General features: G+C 41.5%; 1 protein-coding gene and 1 long non-coding RNA gene across 3 annotated transcripts; one reads left to right on the top strand and one right to left on the bottom strand.

Moving 5' to 3' along the window:
• Positions 1-110: 110 nt before the first annotated feature.
• Positions 111-5,070, top strand: atp5f1d (ATP synthase F1 subunit delta). The gene is given in 6 exon segments (XM_018667283.2): positions 111-284; positions 286-339; positions 998-1,151; positions 1,677-1,765; positions 4,612-4,742; positions 4,935-5,070. Coding segments are annotated over 5 exon segments (483 nt in total). The 5' UTR covers positions 111-221; the 3' UTR covers positions 4,735-4,742; positions 4,935-5,070.
• On the bottom strand, positions 1,676-23,404 carry LOC108877295 (uncharacterized). 2 transcript variants are annotated; one of them, XR_001960086.2, is made up of 3 exons: positions 23,290-23,404; positions 6,237-6,485; positions 1,676-3,977 (listed from the first exon to the last, which is right to left on the bottom strand). It is a non-coding gene; the product is annotated as an uncharacterized LOC108877295 (long non-coding RNA). The 2 variants fall into 2 exon arrangements; XR_001960084.2 differs by having other exon boundaries at positions 6,237-6,522; positions 23,290-23,401.
• Positions 23,405-23,682: the final 278 nt, after the last annotated feature.

The following is a 23,682-nucleotide window of genomic DNA, read 5'->3' as shown; positions in this document are numbered from 1 at the left end:
TATACTGTGTGTGTATATATATATTACTGCATATTGTATGTAGACTGCACTGCTCTTGTGTTCGAAAGACTACAGTACCCGGCATCCTTTACGTCACCGTAAAGGCTTATGGGTAGCTTACCAACGTCCTTGTCCTACCAAGCGCACACCGACTGCCTTCACGCAAGGGCTTGGGGATCTCTGTCATTCACTTGTTCTTGAATAAAAACTGATTTTCAGACATGATGGCAGCAAGATTTCTCCGCCGCGCTCTCCCCGTGCTGAGGCAAGCTCGCTCCTACGCCTGAGGCCGCCTCTGGTGCCCCGCAGATGTCCTTCACTTTCGCCTCCCCGACACAGGTAGCAAGCTAAAGTTAACGTTACTGACGAGGCTTCTCGGGCCCAGCTAGCCATTTTGCTAACTCAGTTTTACTCGTTGAAATGCACCGCCACAGTTTGCAAAAAACTGTCTCCGGGTTTTTTAAAAAGCAGTTTTTTATTGATGCACAGCTTTGCAACCATTCTTACACAAGCTATTATAATGTATTCATGCAGTTTTGACATAGTTCGAGCTTGCATTGCTAGTAATGGGGATTAGCTTAGCTAGCTAACGATAGCCAATCTAGCTGTCATTCACTGTCTTTGACTAGCAGTGTAACATTATATACTTCGTGAAACGGTACCCTCAAATGATAATATAAATAGAATAAATTTGAAGTAAATATCTGCGCACATAATATGTTTTCAAACGCGTGTTATTGTAAAACCGACACAGCAAGAATGTTTTAAATGCAGGGCTGTCTAACCTTGAGGGTCATGTCAGTGATTTTGTCTCGTCTCTCTTACGGGTTTTTAATAAACTCAGTCCAGTTGTCGTATTATATCGATATCTTTAAACTCTGATTGTAATTCTGCTGTTTGCAGGTGAGGCAGTTACTGTTTGTTAATGTTGAACTGTTGCAGTGCTGCTCACATGTCAGTGCCTGTATCTCCTCATCCTCTTGTCTCCACTCGCCAGGTGTTTTTCAGAGAGGCCAGTGTGAAGCAGGTCGATGTACCCACACTTACTGGTGCATTCGGTATCCTCCCTGCCCACGTACCTACCCTGCAGGTGCTCAGACCAGGTGTTGTCACAGTCTTCAATGATGATGGCTCCTCTGTTAAATACTTTGGTAAGACTGTGTTTTTCAAAAACAAGTGAATGATTGCTGACAGTGTTTCCTCTTTCCAATCTGCCTGTTAGCTCCAAGTATCCAAATCAGTAATTGCTTTGTCTAGTCATACAAAATATCACTGGTGTCAGTCTAATTCTAAAGAGGTTTGTGTACATCTTGTGCACTGAATTTCTTTCAGGGTAACCCTCACATTTTTTTGAAAATACAAAATGTTGGATTGATCTCTGTGAAAAAATGAAACCTGATAACCTGGAGTATCCTGTACTCTGTCCATGTGAGCTATTTGCTGCCACCTTGACTGGTAAATAGCTCTGCTGTTCAACTGGTTTAGACAGTGTGTCTCTTGGACTCATGGAAGCCCCTACTAACAAAATACTACAGATATCATGTTTCAGCTGATCACATAGGTGAGAAGTCCTTTGTGGAACAGAGGGTAGCCTGGATGTCTACTGTCTATTACATAGTGAAATGGTTTTATTGATATGTTTAGTTACACTGTATGCTGTGTGTATGTGTTTGCAGTGAGCAGTGGGTCAATTACAGTCAACGCTGATTCTTCAGTGCAACTGCTAGCTGAGGAGGCTGTCCCATTGGACCAGCTGGACATTGCAGTGAGTATTAACAGCTCCCTCACGTCACTTGCATACATGCCAGAGCTGCATCTGCGGTAACATTGGCCAATATGATTGTATATACAATGTAATAAAAAGTTTGTCAGAGATTTTACAATACAGTTTGTATCAACATAGTTATGGTGTAACTTACTTTATGTTTTGCAATACTGGATTCACAGGATTTCTGCAGTAGTGTGATGAAATCCTTAATTTGTGAGGTCATTTTCTTTTCCCCTTTTTAACAACAGTGACCAAAAATAGATGTTCCTGTCTGCCATTTTTAATCAATAAGCCCCTTCTCAACTTAGTTTCTGGATATTTACTCTATCACGATAAACTTATATGTGGAAATCCATCACTATCCAGCCTATCTGAACTACTGAATGAATATGTTTTTTAGGTAACCTACTTTTATCCACACATAAATTTCTATCTTTATGTAAAAACATACACAAAGATAGGATCAAAGGACATAATCAAAGGTTTGATAGAAACTGCAGTTTAATATCATTGAAATGCCATTCAAAATAAGAGACTAGTAAGTTTCAGATTTGATTGAAAGGAACTGTAGTATCATGCTGAACCATGTACAACATCACAATGGAAACACTCAACTACTTTAAAATGGTTATATGTTTGATTTGAAATCAGCACAGAAAAGCAGGAGGTGATATGATGCAATTCAAAATTTGCCAACACCTTGACACAGTCTCAAAGTTTATTGATCACATCTTCCACAAAGGGAGTGCTTGATGCAGGGTTAATGAATCAGGCTGTGATATATCCTGGGTGGTTCAGTAATTGCATCAACCAAGTCTATATTTGCTTTAATGATTTAGCCAGCTAATGGTGGCATTGATATTTTTATTATAATGTGTGTTTTGGTCTTAAATGATCTTTATAGTACATATTTTTTAATGAGATATGAGAGATATTAATGAGAGATATATGTTAGGGGTCAATATTTGTGGCATCTAATGAGCCTGCCTTAACATGCCTTTGGACCTGAGGACTGAGATTCAAACTCTTACAACACAAGGGATCAGATCTATTCAGAAAAATATTAATAATGTATTTATCAAAGTTAAATAATGACCATTTCAATGCTTGGCCATAGTTGTCAATAGAACACTTGTACATTTGTGTGAAATTGGATTTGACATCCTCCTGACATTACATTTCCTGTGGTACATTTAAATTCTAGCACTTAAATAAGTTATATTCAATTGGAAGCTGGTTATTTTTTGTTATCTCTGTTCTCTATTGAAAAACAGATTATGAACTGGTCTCATCTTGCTTCCGTAGACCATGCAGCAATTATCTTTGTACCTTAGGTGTCCTTGAGTGTTTTAAAATTTCGAGCAGCTCTGTAGTTCTTCAGTTCTGACTTCTCTGTGGAGGCGGGCAAGAAAAGATGAGTTCCTTCTTTTGATGTTATTATGTTGCCGTGTGTATTAAGTTTCTAGGTTGATGTCATTCTTTAGCAGCTGAAAAAGTTAAGAGTTAGTATCTTCCCCTAAAGTACATGTGAAGAACATTTTTGGCACAGACTTTACAGAGGACCGAAATTCTTACCATTCAGGTCTGAGTATTTTGCTTTCACACACACTCAGGTCAGAGTCTTCCATCTTTTTGTTGTTACAGAAGTCAGACTCCTGCTTTTCAGCTCTGCCATTTACTTTTAATTTTGTAACATATAGCATAGACGACTCAGCACTGACAAAGTACATCTTCATAATGTCAGTCTCGTGAGGGTTAGTCGATTTTTTTTTTTATGGATCTTCTATGTTATATTTAATGAGATTTGTGTGATGGCTGTCCGTATCCAATTTGTAGAGACATGCATAATTACTGATTGTTCACCCTGGTTTGTCTCCCAGCAGGGACATGGTCTTTGACAGCAGACGCTATTCTTTGAACCCACACTAGATTTCTTCCTCTCTCGTTGTGATCTGCGATACTGATGAGTGCCTCCCAGCTGATGATTATCTATCAGATCAGCGTTGCAGTTGGACTTCTTCAACAACTCCCTGTTTAAATGTCAGTCTAGTTAATGCTAGGCTTCGTTATTATGCGCTCGCAGTAGAGGTGTCTGTCTTTGACCTTGGGCAGCGCCAGCGTCACTGTCAAGTTGACTTCATAGCAGTAAATGAGTTTTTCCCCCTCTTGTCGTCTTCCAATCTGCAGTAACAATGCACATGGGCCCACGCTGTTAATAAGGAGGGAAAGGTCAGTCACTGTTGAGTTATAGCAGATGTGTCAAATCCCTACTGGGAGACCTTTAACTTCCAGCTATGTTTGGCATTTCTCGTTTCTAATCGCCACTGTGACAAATGGAGCTTTCAGAGGAAAGAGGCAGAGGGGATTTTCTCTGCTCATCTTTCTCCCCACTTTTGACTCGTTCTTGTTCAGCCTTGGTGTTCTGACTTTGTCATTCCAATGAGCCTCAGAGCGTTTTTGGGATGATTGGAGTTAGTTAGGCTCTTTTCCTGTCTCATTTCATTTTTGATCTGGTTACTACTTGGGCAGTGAGAGGTCATGGGATTTCTCTGAATAACAGGATCATCAACCTGTGTAGAGACTTCATTTTGTTGTTAGGTAATTGGTAATGACATTTTTAATGTTGCTTTTCATCAAATCTCATGTTGCTTGTGGCTTCAGTTTCAACACTGAAGTAGTAATTTGGTTCAGGAGGAAACAGTTGCTGTCATAAATGTGACCCACAGCTAAGATGTTTAAAATGCTTGCTCTCCATTAAAGCAAAATGTGATTTGTGGGCTTCATCAGTCCCTTCCCTGTGCTGTTTCCTCCTGTTATACATTCTATTTCCTGTCTATTTTTAGGCTGCCAAGGCCAACCTGGAGAAGGCCCAGTCTGAATTGGCCGGCACATCTGACGAGGCAGTGAGGGCAGAAGTTCAGATCAGCATAGAGGCCAATGAGGCCATCGTCAAGGCTTTGGAGTAGACCCTGTGGTATGACACCTTGGCTTCTGCACCGTGATAAGATTATTAGTCCTGCTAATTTGTTTAATCCAATGATGCAGGGCTGTTTACAGTCATTAATGTTATGGAAAATGTAAACATTGGCAAGAAATTAGTGTTCATTTAAATATAGTATTTTGTTTTGTGTGTGTCAAACTGAGTCACTTTTTTTTCCCTCTCTAGGTAATCTTTTCTGTTTCTTTGATGGAGATCAATGGTCCATCTGTGTTTCCAGCTCAGTCACGTCACGCCGTGTCCAAAAGATTCCATGCTTGCTTTGTACAGTGGATGAAATTAAAAATAAATTTATTTGGAATTACCTGGGAGTGATGATTGTGGCATTTTCTTTAAATCTGTCCCTCTGCTGTTAGGATTCATAATCAAGTCTCATTGATTTCAGTAGATTTTATAATTTTGTCACTTTCTACATTAAAGAGCTTGACATCTTACAACAGTCATGTATTTCCATAAAATGCTTTTTTCACTAAGCAGACAAGCCATGTGTACACAAGACAACACAAATAACAAGGAACCTGTTTTTTATATGTGTGGTGTGTGTTTCTGCCACTTGAGGGCAGTAGATAACAGCCATATTTTGCACCAGGGCATTACAGACGCTCACATTTTTATTTGACTTCCCGTCAAACCACAGTTTTAGGGAAGGAACTGTCATAATATGTGTCGTATAACCTCTACTGAATGTGATTTCCTCTGAGATAACTCCTAAAAAGACAGATCCTCTTTCTGACTCCTATATCTGGTGAAAGCTTAGTCACTTTTACAGTTACAGGGTTGGGAGTTATTTGGAACCCCTCAGTCACTGCCTCGGTTTTGAGTTGGCAGTGCGTGTTTGTTATGAGTGATGACCTCAGGCTTGTGTGACAAAGCCAGGAAAAGTCCTTCACTGCCCATCCTGTGGAAAACTGGGCCTTTCTCTTGTTTCATAACCACAGGTTTCAGCTCAGACTCGCTCCAGGAGGCACTGACCTCATTCACGTGCCGACTTGAGGCTTCCAGAGCAGAAACCTCAACCGGTTTATTTTGAATGTCAAAACTCTTGAGGGCCTGTAACAAGTGGAAGTAACAGTGTTGACACAAAAATGCTCTGAGGACTGTGCATGGTGAAACTGCTGCCTGAACGTCATCTGCATTCAGGGTGGTTTTTCTTTCAAAACAGGAAAATTAATATATCTCTGGCATTACACAAAGCAAATACACCTCCATAATCAGCAACCACAAAGGACAGCTGTTTTAAAAATGTCAAATGTGTTGAAATATTCTTTTTCCACTGATTAAGCACAAGCTGTGTAGACTTGCAGACTCTGACTTAGGTCAGTATCCATTAATAAAAAAAAAAACATTTTCAACACCTCTCACACATCCTGCTCTCTGTTCTCTTTTCCAATCTGTCTGCCTCTTTGATCAAAACCTTCTCATCCTCGCTGCACACATACACACTTGTGGACAACACACACTCATACTCACTCATCAGTCAGCCTCAGGGCCTGGAGACATGTGAGTGAGTAACACTTCAGACAGACGAGATGAAACGGTCATGTCAAAACCACCACTTCTTTAATCCAGATTTATGATAGGGGATGTTGAAACCGAGCTCTATTCCATTCTCTTTTCTGCTCGGCACAAAAAAACGCCACTCTCGTCGAAAGGTAAAGCAGAAAATGACCATGTGCTTTCCATGTGCGCGCGCTCTGTTCTCTCAGTCAGCGTGCAGTCCTGCAGCAAAAACAGAGCAAAGGACATTCCATCGATTCTGGAAAAGGAAGATACTGCAATTGAGGAACTAGTATTTTTGGTCTGTAACATGTACAGTTTTAGCTTCTGCTGGATTTAAACTGGCACCGTGTGCATTTTTAGTGACAAGGAAAGAGTGAGTCGAAGTCACTGCATTCATCTCTTACTCACCCACGCAGCCTAATGAAGTTAATGTCTCAAATGAACCGTCTGACCCGAGTGCTGAAGTGCTGTACATTGATATAGAAGTGGTGAAGTGCTATGCATTGATAAAGAACGATGAGTAGCCAGTGAGAGCCCTCACTCAAGAGCCACTCTGTGTTTCAGGGCTGATGAGGCCTGTGATAATAAGTCACTGTCTACATTATCTCCCATGGATGGCCATGTATTGTAATTAAAAGATTGCTCTGTCTGCACCCTGGGAGAGAATAACATGATGCACACCATGACAATCCATGGTGTCATCTTTGAGTGGTACTCTTAACACAAAGCAGTTCCCAGCTTTGTGAGAGCTCATTGGGCTATACAGTTTTTACTGAGTCAACCAAAGCAAGAATAAAGGGAGACCAACCCATGTGAATCATTATATTTGAATGATGTCAATTTCAAAATGATAGTTTGCCTTGAGCAGTGTATTCCTCTGTGAGATTTCAGCCTTAAAAGAGGCCACAGCAATGAGTGTCTTTGGTGTCAACAACAGCTTAGCAGTTTTAAATTAAAAGCTTGGAGTATGCAGCGTGGAAACAATTAGTTGATCAATGTAAAATGAATCATCAGCAATTATGACACTTGATTTAATGTTGGAGCCATTTGTCAGGGAGAGAATAGGAGAATTTGCTGCTTTTCATTGTTTCAGAATTAATATCTCAGGGTTTTAGAGTAACTCTAGAGTTGTAACAAACATTTACAATTGATTATTGTGAAGATTATTCATGTAGTCAAGAGACCATGAGTCCCAAACCCTATGGTACCTGCAGAGAAGTAGCATTAGCTTGAAACAGCTAACGTTGTGTATATGTGAATGTTGTGCATTTTAGCCATGTTATTCATGTCCAAAATAAAATGTCTGCAAAACTAATGACATTCCCTTGAGCCTCAGCTGCACTACGTGTTCATGGCTCATTAGCAAATGTTAGCATGCTAAACATGCTAACAATGGTGAACTTTACCTGCTGTGGCCTACATCAGCATGCTAGCATTTAGCTAAATGCACAGCCTCACAGAGGCACTAGCATGGCTTATTTATTGAAAAGTGACTTCAACAATTGATTATTGAAATACTACATCATATACATATGTCAAAAGTAGTGCATAAGAAACATAAGATAAAATATGATAGAAATTAAATAATGGAATTAGATTTGAGCTTGCACCTTCATAAAGTTAGCAGGGCGTAGTTAGGCTTGTGCCCAAGCATCTGTCAGTGTAATGGTAATAGCTCACAGTCAAGTAGTGGGCAATAAAATGAATCATAAAGCCAATGGGACAAATCGAAGCACAAGAATTTCTTTATGTTCTGGCAGAGCATCCAAACTGACACATATTGGCTGTGAGAGAGCACAATGTTTCCCTGCATGCCTTCAGATCGTTCTGATGCAGGCTTAGTCACCAGCTATATGAGCTGGGATATGGAGTGACTTTAACCTCATCAGACTTGAAACACGCACGAGAGACTCTCAGCGGACTCTCAAACCGAAACCCTCTTCATCTCTTTAATATCAACGCTCTTATTAGCCTCATGAAATCATGGGACACACTTCACATGCACCCCCCATTGACATTTCACTCTTCATGTTAATGATAATTCATGCAGCTGACAGCTTTGGGAGACCTGTTAATTTATCAGGCACGATTATGAAAAAATGAAATGGCGTAATAGGTGAATAATAGGGGAGTTATGCATAAAAGGGGGGAGTGACAGATGACACATTTTGAGAGAGTAATCAGATTTTTAACCAGGTGCTGTGACTCAGTAAAAACACATCAAGATACACACATACTTTTCATCTAAACAAAAGACATGAGATCATTCGAAGAATTACTCATTTACCGGAAGTAATGTGATGTTTTGATTCGATAACTCAGGAGGAAAAACTTAATGAATGGGCTCAAACATGTTACTGTTTGTCTAGTTTTTCGTGTTTTTTTTTTTTTTTTTGTGTTTGTTTCCGCCTGTGCTGTGTAGTCACCCACCCAGTCTTCTCATGTTAACAATATTTGAGTTGCAATTTTTGATCATCTGCAGAGAAAATGTTTTCCAGTGGCAGGTGGTAGGCTACAGGATATTGAGAGTGCCTCATGTGTGAAGGCAAATTAAAGACCTGAGAAGGAACTGAGAGGAAATTAAAGGTCCGGAAAATTTAAATGCTTCGAGCGATGAGACAGCTATGACTTTTGGGGGATGGCAATTTTCCACACACCAAAGTGCAGCAAAAATCACACATATCATCCAGCGTGCATAATCATCTGCCTTGGAACTTTAATATACTGTGATACTGTGGGTGTCGTGTGGTACAGACACACGGGCGCATTTTCGAGGCTGCTTTCTTTTATGTGAAAACGACATTTCCACCTGTGAGATATGGTCAAGCATGGTTAAGTGTGCATCAAGGGGGGGGGGGGCTCTGCAGTGGTAAGAGAGAAAGAGAGGCATCCAGAGATGAGCAGAGCTGATTGAAGTACTGACCTTTTGGTGGAACTGTGTAAAGAGGGGAGGGGGGGCTGCAGACTCTCAGTCAGCTGTCAGATACTGCATCCAGCCTGGTAGTGGGAGTAGGGCCCTGACACCAGCCTCCCACCACTCTGCCCTGTTTGTGTCATCCATCCCTCCATTCTTACAGCCTTCCATTCCACACAAACACCCACCCACCCGTCAAATACACACACCACACACACACACATAGCCAGGCGGCGCCGCAAACACTTAACCAGACGCAAACATCCACACAAACACAAACATATCTCAGCCTGTGCCAGCTAGGTAACATTTCTACAAATAGCAGTGTGGGCATTTGGGAGAAAATCGCAAAGCCGCAAACACGGCCTGCTGTAGGGGTGAGATAATCAGCTTTGTGGTGAGAGCAAATGGCCCCTGAGTGGCAAGGCAGGTAATCATTGCAGTGTTTTTGTGGGAGAGGGGAAGAGTGCTTTTCCATCCTCATGTGTGTGACTATGCATATTCACACAGAAATGAGCAGCCGATTCAAGGACAAGCAGGTATAAAAGTTACCACTATAGGCGCCTATATCCGCACATCTGCCACCTACACTGTCTACATCAAAATAAGAATTCAAAGAACTACTACTTAAATGTCTTGTGAACCTGGGCTACACCGGCACAACACTGAAGAGATACAAAAGGGTCTGTGTTGTGCTCAGAGTTGCTCTTCCACTTCCTAGGAGCAGCACAGGTGGGGCACATTTACATAAGCGGCAGAAAAAAAAACACATGCTGCAGATTTGCTTAAATTGTGCTTGGAGTTATTCCACATCGCTGGTCTGTTTCCAGTTTCGCAGTGCTTTGATGATCTTCACTCTATTACACATTACCAAAGAAAAACATCCACTCTTCCTTTTTATTGTGAATTCAAGGCCTTAATTAGCAGATCTGAGTGGTTTCATGCACATTTTTACAGCAATACACAGAAATGAAAACTAAAGGATGCAACAGCTGTCAGCAAAAGGCGACGCAAGTGGAATTATAAATCTTCCCTTGAAGAAAGACTGACTAAATGGAAGTGAGTGAAGGCTGAGCATGAGGATGCATGTGTTTGTGAGAGAATATGTGGATGGTGCGGGGCTTACAGATGTGTAAAACATCCATTACCCTTAGCTGCTGACAATGGGTTTGTGACTATTTGGTATTCCAATTACATGCATACTGGTGCTGTTCAAGGAAGTGTGATGAGAGCAGCATGGCCTTTCATGCGCCTTCCCTCCACAACCACCACCGCCCTCCACCCAACCCTGCACAGATCTATGTTTAGTCGTGAGGCCAATGAGAAGGCTCAATTCAGTCTGGCTTTATATTTATCATGTATTTCCCAGTAAGTAGTTGAGATTATACGTAAAGATTGTGAGTAGCTCAACTAATAACTAAGAAAATAGAAATAACAATTTGAATGAAAAAAATATGCCCTTACTGAATCAGCTGCAGTATATCACCTGAACACTATGGTTTGCATGAAAGCTAGTTAACACGAACGCAGAGAAGTTGAAGCTGTTCACTAAAAATGATGAACAAAACAGCTCAAATAGTTATAAGAAAGCGATGGAGAAGTAGTTAAAATAGCTAAACCTAATAGATAAACAGTTTAAATTGTTTGCTTAAAGTAAATATGGATAATGGTTGAGTGTTGTGTGGTGTTGATGAAGGGGCATTTGAGTTCATCTGACAAAAAAGGTCAGGGAACACTCCTGTACACGAGCTGGCAACCTAATCATCACACAGTGATTGATTGCCATGGTAGACAGGTGGTATACTTGCCATCTGTGTAATAGTTCATGTTACAGTCATGATATGGGGGGGGCTGCAGGGGGCGTGGGGTGGGATGGGGCGGGGCACCTGAGCTGACGGCTGTGAACCAAAGCTAACAGTAGTACCAGCTGCATGCCACTAATCCTGGCGCAGACATTGACTTGTCCCAAACAAGGGACCAAACTGATCCCTCAGTGCGGATGACGTCTGATTCGCTCTACTATCCTTTTGCGGGGGTTAGTCATCTCTTGGATGATTGCAATTTTCCTGTCAGAGAGATCGCACACTCTTTCCCCTCTCCGGTTCAGATCATTCAGTCCCATGTGATCTGTCCATCAGAGCCAGGGTGTGTTTTTCTGCCTCTTGGGACTTTTTCACACACTTTTTCCTGTAGGCTGTCTTCAGCTGGGTTAAGCTGCTCTGCCCCCTTTTTCCAAAACAACTACTGGATCTGCCTGGGCACGTGAGGACGTATTCACACTTGAGAGCACATGATCACACACACACACACACACACACACACACACACTCATCATGAAAGTGCTATTTGTTGCCCTTTAAATTGCACGGTTAGCACAGGTGAGGGCTCTGTCAGGTTGCGTGTGTGGGGGCTTAACCACAACGTGCCAAAAGAGGAATTGAGGCACAATGTAAATAACACCATAGGAGCACCTCTGGGTTGCCTTTCCTTCCTCTTGAGCTATGTCGAAACCCTCGTGTCATGGTTTCTGTTCTGCCACCTGTGCTGTTTTGAAACTTTCCAACTGACAAGAGGATTTCTTAAAATCTCAACGACGATGTCAAATTTCCTGACAAACGATGAAATAACAAAATAAATGTGCCCATAATGATGTCACTTTAGTGAAAAGTGACTTCATTTTGGTACAGACTGTGATGGCACTGTCCAATGTTAACAAGCCTGTGGTAAGTAAAGGAGGCTGCTCTATTGAGTCATACACAAATTAGGTTGAAAAGGACACACAGAGTTTGTACTACTTGTCTTTGTGCCTATACTGATATTTCCGCACATTTGTCACAACGTAGATGAATAAATATCATGCTGTGCAGCGAGAAATTCACCACTATTCAGACTGAAAACCAGCTTCTTCAGAAATGTCCATTCTGGGTCATCCCTCATATTAAACACAAAATTATACGCGACCAAATCCTGTGCTTTCTCATTGTATCGCAGTATATTTACTGTCTCACGAAAGAAGACATTTGGGAAGCAAAATGTATCACCTTCAAACACCTTTCGAACAGCTAATGTCACTGTAAACTTTCAATAAGGAAAAACAATGGGAGAGCAAATCACAGAAATGAAACTACACGTGACGCGCGTTGCAAAATGTCTGGTGTGAATGTGCTCCCTTTTAACCTTCACCAGTGCCGGTAATCCCTCAATGAGCTGGGTGACGCTTGTGTCTGTCCTCAGAGTGACTGACAACTCATCATGGCTTCATAGTCACAAGACTCACTGCTGAAGCACTGAAGGAAAATATGCCAACAAGCCAGTTTCCACACAGGGCACCCAAAGCAAGCAGAAATAACTCCTTCAACACACATGGACCAGTTCTGTAAGCCATGAGGCCAACAAAAGAGCATCTAATGGGTAATGAAAATGATGTACAAACAATGTACTTGAGATAATATTTAAGCCTGCATGGCTCCTGTTGAGAATTTTCATTTTAAACCATGGGTGATATTTTTCCAAAGGCACAAATGTTATTTTTGACATATGGTGTATATACATATAGTAGTATATATATATGTATATACACATAGTGTGTATATATATATATATATATATATATATATGTGTGTGTGTGTGTGTGTGTGTGTGTATAATAGATAACATGCTGCAAACTGTCACTGTCTTCTCTGCCTAAGAGTATATTCCCATGTAGAGTCTTGCTGACCCCTTGCTAAATTCCTCTGTTGCTTCCACCTTCCTCCAATGTCTTCCCTATTGACCCCACACCCCCCAACCCGCTCCATTTCTTCCCCCTTGGGTTTTCCAGTTTGACAGCATCTGTGGCAGAACAATGATGACCCCGACCGCAAATGAATTTTCACAGTATACCATTACAAACAGGGCCTTTTACACTGCAGAGGGGCAAAACTCAGCCATCACCCAGCAACCCATGTAACCCTGCTTTTGACTCCTGTGTTGTAACATGCAGTCCATGTAGCAAATAGCTCTTATTGCATGAGCGTGTGTTCAGCCCAGGCCAGACATTCTCTGAATGCAGCTACTGACTGATTCCACACGTGGAGGTTTGGGAGGTGGGGTTGTTCCATGACTCCAAATAGAAAGCCAAAGTATTTCTTGAGCAACTCTGAAAAGGTCAGATAGATGGATTCCACTACAGCAACTATTTATATTGTTCATCCTGTTCAATCAGCATGCTGTATTCAAATATTAAGCAAATACTGAAAAATTTAATACTTGTCTGTGGACATGTCATATTAAATAGATGGCTATAGCCAGCAGCTGGTAATCCTAGCTTAATGACCAAGGGAAACAGCTCGTCTGGCTCTGTAACAAAATCAACCTACCAGCTCCTCTAAGGCTCAGGAATTAGCACTTTATGTCTCATTTGTTGAATTCATTAAGAGACTAAAGTGTAAAAAGAACAAGTTGAGGTTTTACAGGGACAGCCACTGCAGCCAGCCAAGACACAGTTCAGCTCTAATGCCCCATAAAACAGGTTGTTGTTTTTTTTTGTTTTTTTACATGTAATCTTGTACGTATTAAATATTAACACATGTGTTACTTTGTAAGCTTCAGAGGTGATGGTAGGTTAGCCAAGGTAGCTGACCCCGCCGTTGCTAGTCTTTTTTCTTTAAAGTTGGCTAGCTAGCCTATGTCAGTAGCTTCATATTTAATGGGCACATGTGAGGTGGTATCAGTCTTCTTGTGTAGCTCTAGCAAATGTAGTAAATGAGTGTGTCCAACTATTTCTTTAAGAGTAGAAGATTAAGTCCAGATTTGTGGTATTCACTTTATTATCCATCTTAAATGTAGTTACTTCAACAAACCACTCAAGTGCTCAAGAAATTATTGAAACCACTTACTGAGCAGTGAATGTAGAATTGATGTAATAAAATAAAAACTTCACTGCACCAAATGCTTGATATATTAATAACTAGCACTCTATGCCATATACTATGTTGATGTAAAAGTATACCATCTAGTTAATTATTAGTCTGCTATCTGCCAACAATTCAGAGGTCAAGAATCATATTTATTGTTGTTGACATTATGGTGAACATTAATAATAAAAGTGTCAGGGAGGAAGAGAGAGGCAAGCCACAAACTGTGTTTGTACGTTCAATGGCAAAGAGTCAAACTCTTGGGAAATGTGAATGAATCTTGGTCACGATGTCAACAGAGCAAACATCATAAAGGTCATTTTCAAAGAGCCCCTGATGATAGCAATTACCTTTATCATATCTGGATTGAGACAGACTTAATTTATAAGTATTTCCAACTTTGATCGCACACTTAAGTGGAAAATTATTGAAATGCACATGAACTGTAATACATGACAGAGATTTCATGTCCACAAAGATCACAGACTCAATTAATCTGTTGATGATACTGCCTGACAAAACAGTTTTAAAGTATCATGGCACACTGGTGTGTACCAGTGAACTGCTGCCTCCACACCCATTTGTAGTCTCAAATTACCCTTTTTAAACTGCCTCAGAACTTGGCACTTCACAGCCAACACGTTAAAAAATGTGTCTGATCATATCAGTTTTTTTCAGCTGCTGTCCTTATTCTCTGCAACAAATGCTGGTGAATGCTCGATAAACACATCCTTAACAAGCAGTTAACACTGGACACGTCAGCTGGTATAAATAGACACAACTGACTAATTAACCATGAACTCCATAGTGGGCCGACTGGCTGTATCAAGTAACATCAAACAGAAAGAATAGACATGACTAAACATAGACAAGGCCAGAGCCCTCGTGGTGGAGTGAGCGAGGTGTCGTTAGTTATCATCTGGTTTATACTTCAGGCATGTTGATGAAGGGTAAGGCCAGTTTGATGGTGAGAGACAGAATCGGGATGACAAACAACTGCAGTCAGTTGAATTAAGGCCTGTCTGCTGTCGTGACTGTCCTGGTTCTGAATGAATTCCTCTGGTTCCTGACATGCCCAACTGTCAGACAACTAATGCAAAAGGGAAGTGCAAATAAAACAAATAAAGGAGTGATGATGGTTTAGTGTCTTATCCTCCTTTGACACACTGTTGCTATTCGCTCAATTAATATGGTTCTTCAAAAAGCCTAATATCCATAATAAGGGATACTTATGTTATCTCTTAAATTGCCATTCGTAGAGCCACGTTGCCAGCATGGCTAAAAGTATAAATGTTGTGTGTACTAGGAATATGTCTATTAGTGAGTATTTAACTGCTTGTTTATCATGTCAGTGGCAGTGTGAATGAATGGTTATGAATGTTTTTGCTGTGTTAAACTGACTTACATCCCAGAGGAAGATGAAAAAACACAAAAACAGCTGTATCAAAAATATCTAATCACAAGTCACATTTTTATAATTGCTGAAACATGAACTCATATCTGAATGAAACTCTCAAAGGCCATAGGTTGTCATGGCTTTTGGGATCACTTCCTGGTTTTATGCATGCAGTATGATAATGATTGATGATGAGCTGTCACAGGAGAACAAACACTGCCTTGCTTGTGGACAGGGTTAAACTGAAGCCTCGCCTTTGATCATTAGTTATATAGATACAGAGGGTCAGTGCAGCCTTCCCTGTGTGACTCACTTTTGCTTCATGTTATTCCGCCCATACACAGTAAATATTTAACTACACGTCATTGGTGGCATTCTGTTTTCAACGTCCAAAGACGCCTCTTCTCCGAAATGACTGTGGCATTTCATTGATTTTGACTATAATGCTTGACTCTTTTTTCCAAGTGCTGGGAAAGTGGTATTCTGGGGAAGGCTGCATTCATTTGCATGTTATTGTTATCATTTTTCAGAATGGAGGTTTCCCTGATTGAAACTGCTACAGAACTAGAGATAGCCGTCTGCTCGAGAGCAATCAGCATGAAGTACAATGAACTCTCTTTTATGGAATTACTGCTGTTATCAAGAAATACAAACAGGGAGATGGCAGAGAGGAAGAAAAAAAGGGGGGGGGGAAAGGGGGGCCAGCGAAGCCTGGAAAGTTAGAGGAGGAGGAGGTGGAAAAAAAAAAGAGCAAAGGGGGAGAGTGAGTGAGAGGAAAAGAGGGGGAAGGGGGCGGCAGAGCCAGAGGGAGACGGGAATGGATGACGTCGTCATTGGGGACGGAGGGCTATTTTAAGAATATGATAGGGAGAAAGGCTGCTGCGCAGTCCTCCGGGCTGACGTCACAGATGAGATCAACTCTCTGCACGGCCTGCCAGCCCGATCATGTGACCTGTAATGACCTTCGCTATCAGTGATTAAATTACTGCGAGTCAACTGCAGAGCAAAGACCTGCTGTAGGGAGCAGATACACTGCTGCAAAGAAAACGACAGGAAAGAGTAGTAGGAAGCAAAACAAACAACAACAACAACAAAAAATAGAAAGAAGAATCAAGAGTCGTTCTGTCAAGGAAAGAAGTGGGGGGTAAAAGCAGAAGGAGACATAGGAAAAAAAACTTATTAAGCAAGAGTACGAGTGCAAGGACCAAGGGTGGAGAACAGAAAGACAACAGGAGAGATATAAAACAGAGAAGCACCAGCCAAGACTGAATTAGCCCGCAGCTTCGGCTACCCCTAAGCCTGGGATGGAGGAGGATTAGTGGGCAGGGATTCTGGAGTGTGTGTGGGTGTGTGTGTGGAAGTATTCAACCATGTGGGAGGAGAGCAGGGCGATTTGGCAAGTTCTGAACTTGCTTGCACTAACAAAGGAAATGCCTGCATCTGGTATTCATCACTGTGTACTGTACACACACACACATGCACAGACGCACACACAATACAAATAGACATTCACAACTATTATCTCCTATCTGTTTTCTTTCAGTGCAAAAGTGCTGGGAGTACTGGTGCACATCATAACATGTTGCTCTTAAACTGATTTGGTGTCCCCTCAACACATGCTGACCTCAAAGAGCAAAATTATTTACAACTGATACTACTTGGTGAATGGGTAGAGCTGTTGCAAAAGTCATATCTTTGTTTTACCAGAAGTAATACGCAAGAAGTCCACTCTGCATTGCCAAAACCACCTACCCAGCCACCCACACTTCCTGCCCTGAATCTCTCTCTCCTCCACTCTCTCTCACTAGCTCCTCCAGTCTCTCTCTCTCACTCTCACTCTCACACACACTTGTTCTGCTCTGTTCTATTTTATACACTCCACGCTGACACCTAACCTTTGTCGGACCACCAGTCCCTCTGGCGCTACGCCGTGGGCTGTCAAACAGACAAATAAACAAACAGATAGCGCTTACACCCTCCCAGCTTGGCCGAGTTTCACAGCTAGAAAGGTTCTTATCATGCCCGGCTTGTGTCCTGTGGGTGGATTTCATTAGCTTATTTAGCACATTCAGCTTAGTTCCAGGCTGAGTCCTATTGTGGGCCTTTTAGTGTGAGCAGACCGGCTCTGTAAAAGGCAGCAATTATCAGGTCCACTTTGTGGGGGTGTTGAATTTACACCATTTGGATTAGGCTGTGCAGTAAGTGCTTGACAGGCCTGGATCTGGGGTTTGGGAGTACAGTGCAGCACCACTAGTGTCGTATGAGTCGTGCAGCGTCACGACACAAGGGAGACTGTGAACAAGACAAATGGTTTGCTGTACATGGACAGAATATGGAATGCAGTGTGAACTATCCTGTTACAAACGTGATAGGCTAAGCCATAACAGTACATCGTATTCTCACAGGATGCATGTGGAGGCTCAAATCACAGTGGTGTGCTGATTCACATTACTATGCTACCGCAAGCCAATGGTTGTAATTGTACATGTTGCATTAGGGAATATCTAGACAGTTTAAGGAACACACATATTTGCTTTCTTGCCAAGAGATGGATGAAAAGGTAGATAGAGTTCTCATGTCTGCATGCTAACTGTGAAGCTACAGCCAGGAGACCATTAGCACAGCTCAGACATTGAAACATAGAGGGAAACAGAGTGCCTGGCTCTCTCCAAAAGATAAAAAATACACCACCACCAAATCTAAAGCTCAGTGCTTAACAGAAAGACAGAATTCCAGGAAGGCACTGCACCCAGCCAAGAAATAGTCAGACTCATAACTCCACATAAAACCACAACTTTCTGCTTCTATGCTTTGATTTTTGTACCAATTAAACAAACACAATATAATGAGTCCATGAACTTTACATGGAGACAGGCTAGCTGTTTGCTTCTGCTTCAAGTATTTATGCTAAGCTAAGCTAAACATATTCCATTTAGTGAGACATGATGGTGGTGCCAATCTTCTCTCTAACCACAGAAACAAATCAGTGAACTCTATGATCCGAATGCAACTATGCTATTGCGAAAAGTTATTATGTAACATGGTCTCTGCCTATAACAAGTGATAAAGTTGATAGTATCACATTGATCAACACACTGTAGTATCAAAACACTCACACGCCAACATATCAGAAATGGCATCCTGATTACACACTCGGTACACAAAGTACATCTCATCAACTTTGCCTGCCACTGGGAATGTGTTGACTAGGGCTAGCATGACATGTTCTGAATGTGATATAGAAACAAAATACAAATAGCACATAATGTCACTCATCATTGGACTAGTACACATACAAATATATAATATGAGTACTCACACAGCCATATAATGAATGTTCCAACTGTAGAGAATGAATACAGTGAACTGATTGTGAAATGTTTGGACTGTATCCAGTGTGCCTCTGGGCGCTGTTCAGTCTATAGATGTTGCTGTGATTAGTCATCACTCACTCACTCAGCAGCAACTAAAATACACAAAATTTACAGATTGTACTCAAGTCGATACTGATGTGATTCATGTGTTCATTGTTAAATCAACATTTGGAATCTGCAAGGTGAAGTATCCAATCCCTGAAAAGTTTCACAAAAAAAGTTTTCAGGAGTAAATGTCAAGGGAATGTCGTGACTCGTGATACTGGGAATGGGGGGTCTGGTTGAAATGTTCCTGGCTTGGATGTTCAGAAGTTACTGTAAACTGTGACTGTGACTAAATCATAGTCTGAAGTGTCACTTTCTTTTCTTGTCCCGTCGTCGCACATTTTGCACATTTTCTCTCTTTCTCAAGCCGGAGCTCTGACACGCTCTCTGGCACGTTGTCCGCTTTAGTGTGCAAAGCCAAGGAGCTGGAGATGTGTCATCAGTCATCTGTGCTGTGAGCCGGGAGGGTGAGCGAACGAGCACTTCAAACAGGGCTACTTCTGCAGGTGTGGGATCAGAGGCCCCGTCCACACTGAAATCCTTCCCACTCCCACTCAACTCATCACCCCTCTACTATCTGTAGACTCTATCTTGGGTGCTTTTGAACTCCATCCCAACATTTAACACTTATCCCACTCTACATTTGCCACTACTATGACCAGGTTTCTTCAAGCACGGAGGTACATATGTTTATAGCAAAATCCCTAAGAACTAAGTCATATCTGTAGCAAAGAAATTTGTGTTTTTGGGAAACACTGACTAGTCAATGTTCTGTTTTAAGTGCTGCAATAAATGAAAATTTCTGCTCACTAATGTGTTTGTTAGCATAAATCAGCATTTTGGGCATCACCAGATTCAAGGTTACATCATTTCTGAATTGTCTTTGTGCTTGATTTATTTTTTATATGTGTTTTGTGACACTATTATCTATGTATTTGTCATACTGCATACATCCATAGACTGACTAGACCAGAGGTAGATCTCATCTGTGACTTCATGTCTCACACGTTTGTCTGCATGCATTAAATTCATTGCGGTAACTGATAAAAAGCTGTGTGTAAGTGAATTTCAGTGAAAGCGTCCTATACCACACACCACAAACATGTGATGTGTCATGGCATGAGCTGATGCATGTGATGCTACATCATTGGTGTCATTTAGACTGAAGCAACAGCTAATCACTCAACTGTCTCTGCCCTGTTTGCTGATTGACAAAGACTTTGTGATTAAAAGGGACATTATGAAATAAAACAGTCATCTGGAAAAAAAATCACATTGTGAAAGCACAGGCTTCAGAAAAAGGACATTTTGAAATACAACTGTGTGGAATTAAATATAAAGGATCAGCAATAAACTTTGTTATTGAGAAATAATGTACTGAGCATTCATTGTTATAAATTACTCATATAGTTATTTATTTCATGTCTTTTTTTAATTTGGAACACTTTGGGTCATAGTCAGACAAGTTCCTTATTTCTCTGAATCTACATTAAAGTCTATTAGTTTGAATATAAGTTTACATTCACAAGTCAATCAAACCCACCAATCTGGCCGAGTACACCATTCAAACAGTTTCGTGTCCAAATAATTCTGAAACTTTATCCACTTACTGAAACAGGCACTTAGGCTGTAGTCAATACTGCCTCAAAGATAACATGTAAATCAAATTAGAAACACACAAAGATCTTGGCCTTATGAAGTTAAAACCGAGAACAGAGCAGGGTTATAGCGGGTCAGCCCATATCAGTATCAACATGTTTGCATCGCTTGTTTTAGTTTGGGACAAAGACTGGTTTGAGTCCAGGGTCCAACAGAGGTGATTAAAATATAAGGAAACTTACTGTTCTGTTTCTGTCATGTGTCAAATATGTGGCCTTGATGGCCAAATAATCTCACAGTTTTTTAGGGCAGACACGAGAATTAAATAAGTGGGATGTTGTCGTGCACTTGCCCTTTGTCTGCTGTTTGTGTCCGTGCATGTTTGAATGAGCACATGCGCCCAATTATTTATGAGCCACCTTCGCACCTGTCAGGGAGATAGAGACAGTCCTTGTATGATCAGTTTTGACAAGTATTAATTCACATTGTTTGTATCAGCATGTAAGGTATGCAGGCATCTCAGTGTGTCAGTTTCCGGTGGCAATGTTATGAGCGAAGCATTGCGATGGCTGGTGAGGTGTGTCTGCCCCACTCACAGCCACTCAGGGTGAATCAGGAGGAAATAGTGGCAGAAGAACAACGGCAGAAGGATGAGTGCGTCGGGCATGGTTCATTTTTCTCCCGAGGCAGAGGGCGGCCCACTGGTGACTTTGATGGATAGGAATGCTGCTCACCCACACACACACACACACACACACACACACACACACACACACACACACACACGCCCACACATGTCCCACACACTCAGGCTCTCACACAACAACTCGTGCCTTGTTTTTGCACGTGCATGGACACACACATACACGCAAACTCGGGTACACGCACAATCACACGCAGGCTGCTCTGTCCCACCAGATCTGATATCCAACGTGAAATGTTTACGACCCGCCCACACGGCCTTCCTCCCTTGTCAATAAACTCTTCCCAGAAGTATATGTGATGCATTATCATGTAGATAGCTGCATATGGGGGTTGCTCTTGCATCCTCCATCACAGGCTTATCCATGTGCATCCTACTGCATTATGCAGCACATGGTGAAAAACATTTGGCTTTTAAGCTACGTGGTGATAAATTTGTGCATTAACACAATTCTTTTACTTAATCACATTGTGATTTGTCACATTAGCACAGATAGAATGAGGGGACGCACTGTTCCAGTTACTGGGGATTAAAATAAATGATACACTGAAAGAAGGTCTTAACCCAAAATACTAAAAAACACATCCTCTGCTTTAGTGAAGAACGAGAAACTGACAATTACAAGACAATGTCACGATCACAATTACGTGTAGTGAGACTTGCACCTTTGTCACAAAACATATCAGATTGTCAGCTCAACTGCAAGGTCTAATTCGGGCGAACGAGGTCAGAGTGTTCTGCATGACCTGAGCTGTGTTGACAGCCAGAGCTGCTGACAAGCACAGCCAAGCAGTCTCATAACTGAAAGAAGAACTCAACTCTCAAGCGGCCGGAATGACATAAACATCAATGCACATTAGCTTCCTCTCGCACACACAGATCCCGTAATGCGCTCCTGCCAGTGTGACAAGCGTCAAAACGGGCCAGGAAGCGAGCTGATTCAAAAGCGCAGCGTTTGAGTTGAACAAAGAGTTGTGTTTCAAGTAGAGGAGGGAGTTTAACCAACTCCTTTGACTTTGTTCCACTGAGTCAGCATCTCCCTGAGAGAAATAAAGAGATGGAGACAGATAAAGAGCAAGAGAGGGAGCTGTTGGGGCTAGGCAAAGACAGGCACCTTTGTCTGATTGTGGCGTCTCCACAAGATAACGCCTATGTTTCTTTTGAATACACACTGCTGTCTCTCTCTCTCTGCCTGACACAAACACACACACACACATGAGGATGATTCAGTTCTCAGACAGTGTGATAATATGCTGGTGGGGCACAACGTCCCCTGCACAGCGGGGAGGAGTGTGTCTCTGTAATCAGACAGACAGTCTGTGCTGGTCCTGAGGCTGGAAGGAAGGACAGTTCTTGGCTTGCGAATGTTGACTCTGAGGCAGAGTCAGTCTTTCTTTATCCTTTTAACAAATTGCACAACAGCTCTCTTATCCTTGAGGTGAACCTTATTGTGATGATTATCACACATGTGGGCTACATGGACGTCATCAGTGCACAGGCATAATACAGTAGCCTGCCTTAACCTATACCATGTTTACATTCAGTGGCGGAAAGTACATTTACTCAAGTACTGTAGTTAAGTACAAAGTTAAAGTACTTGGACTTCTTTTTCTATTAGACTGCACTCCAGTGGAACATACTACACTTATAACACCACTACAATTATTTGACAGCTGTTCTTTGCAGATTATGATTTCACAACATGATAAACTTATAAGCATGATGCATTTTGTTATGCTAACGCGTTACTGCTACTACTATATTTAATATTATAGCATTATGAAAGTGACAGCTCTACACGAGTTATTTTACTTTTAATGCTTAAAATACCTTTAATTGGCAAAAAAGGGAGTTCATTTGCATAGTTTCTACTTTAATTTAAGAATCTAAATCCACTTCCTCCATTACTGTCTACATTTGGCTGATACAAAAACAGGCGGTATTTCTCTCAATATTTCAGAAGCAAGGCTGGTTTTGCTAGCAAAATAATAGATATTACTTTTTATGACAACCATCCATAGCATTCCCCAAACACAAGTGCAATTCCTCAAACGCATAAACACATACGTGAATCCTGCCAGTAAAGTTTTTGTTTACCGGTGTACGTGCCCTCGTATCCAGGGAGCCTGTTTACCTGCTCCGTTGCCCGGTGACATTTTTCTCTATGTCGTCAAAGACTGGCAACACCCCTGATATCGCCAAAGCACTCATTTCATTGACCCTTTTTTTAAGGTGGCAGGCCACGGGCTGGTGGTGTTTTGTCTCTATTTAGATAACTACTTCCATTAAAAGCCATTTTCTGTCGCTCAGGGAGCCACGGTATTGACACAGTTGGATATCTTTATCTGTTGCCGCTTTGCGTAGGCACATTCTTTCCCAGCAATGAGAACGCGTTGAACAGAGACGGTCACAGCGAATCAAGGCCACCTTAAATCACATGCTGACATAACAAGAACACTACTCTCCACCCATATCCGAGAAGAGTCTGTT

The sequence above is a fragment of the Lates calcarifer genome, linkage group LG17 (genome assembly GCF_001640805.2).
Source record: "Lates calcarifer isolate ASB-BC8 linkage group LG17, TLL_Latcal_v3, whole genome shotgun sequence".
Lineage (NCBI taxonomy): Eukaryota > Metazoa > Chordata > Actinopteri > Centropomidae > Lates > Lates calcarifer.
Note: the sequence above shows the minus strand (reverse complement) of the source record. Positions and strands in the feature narration are given on the sequence as shown.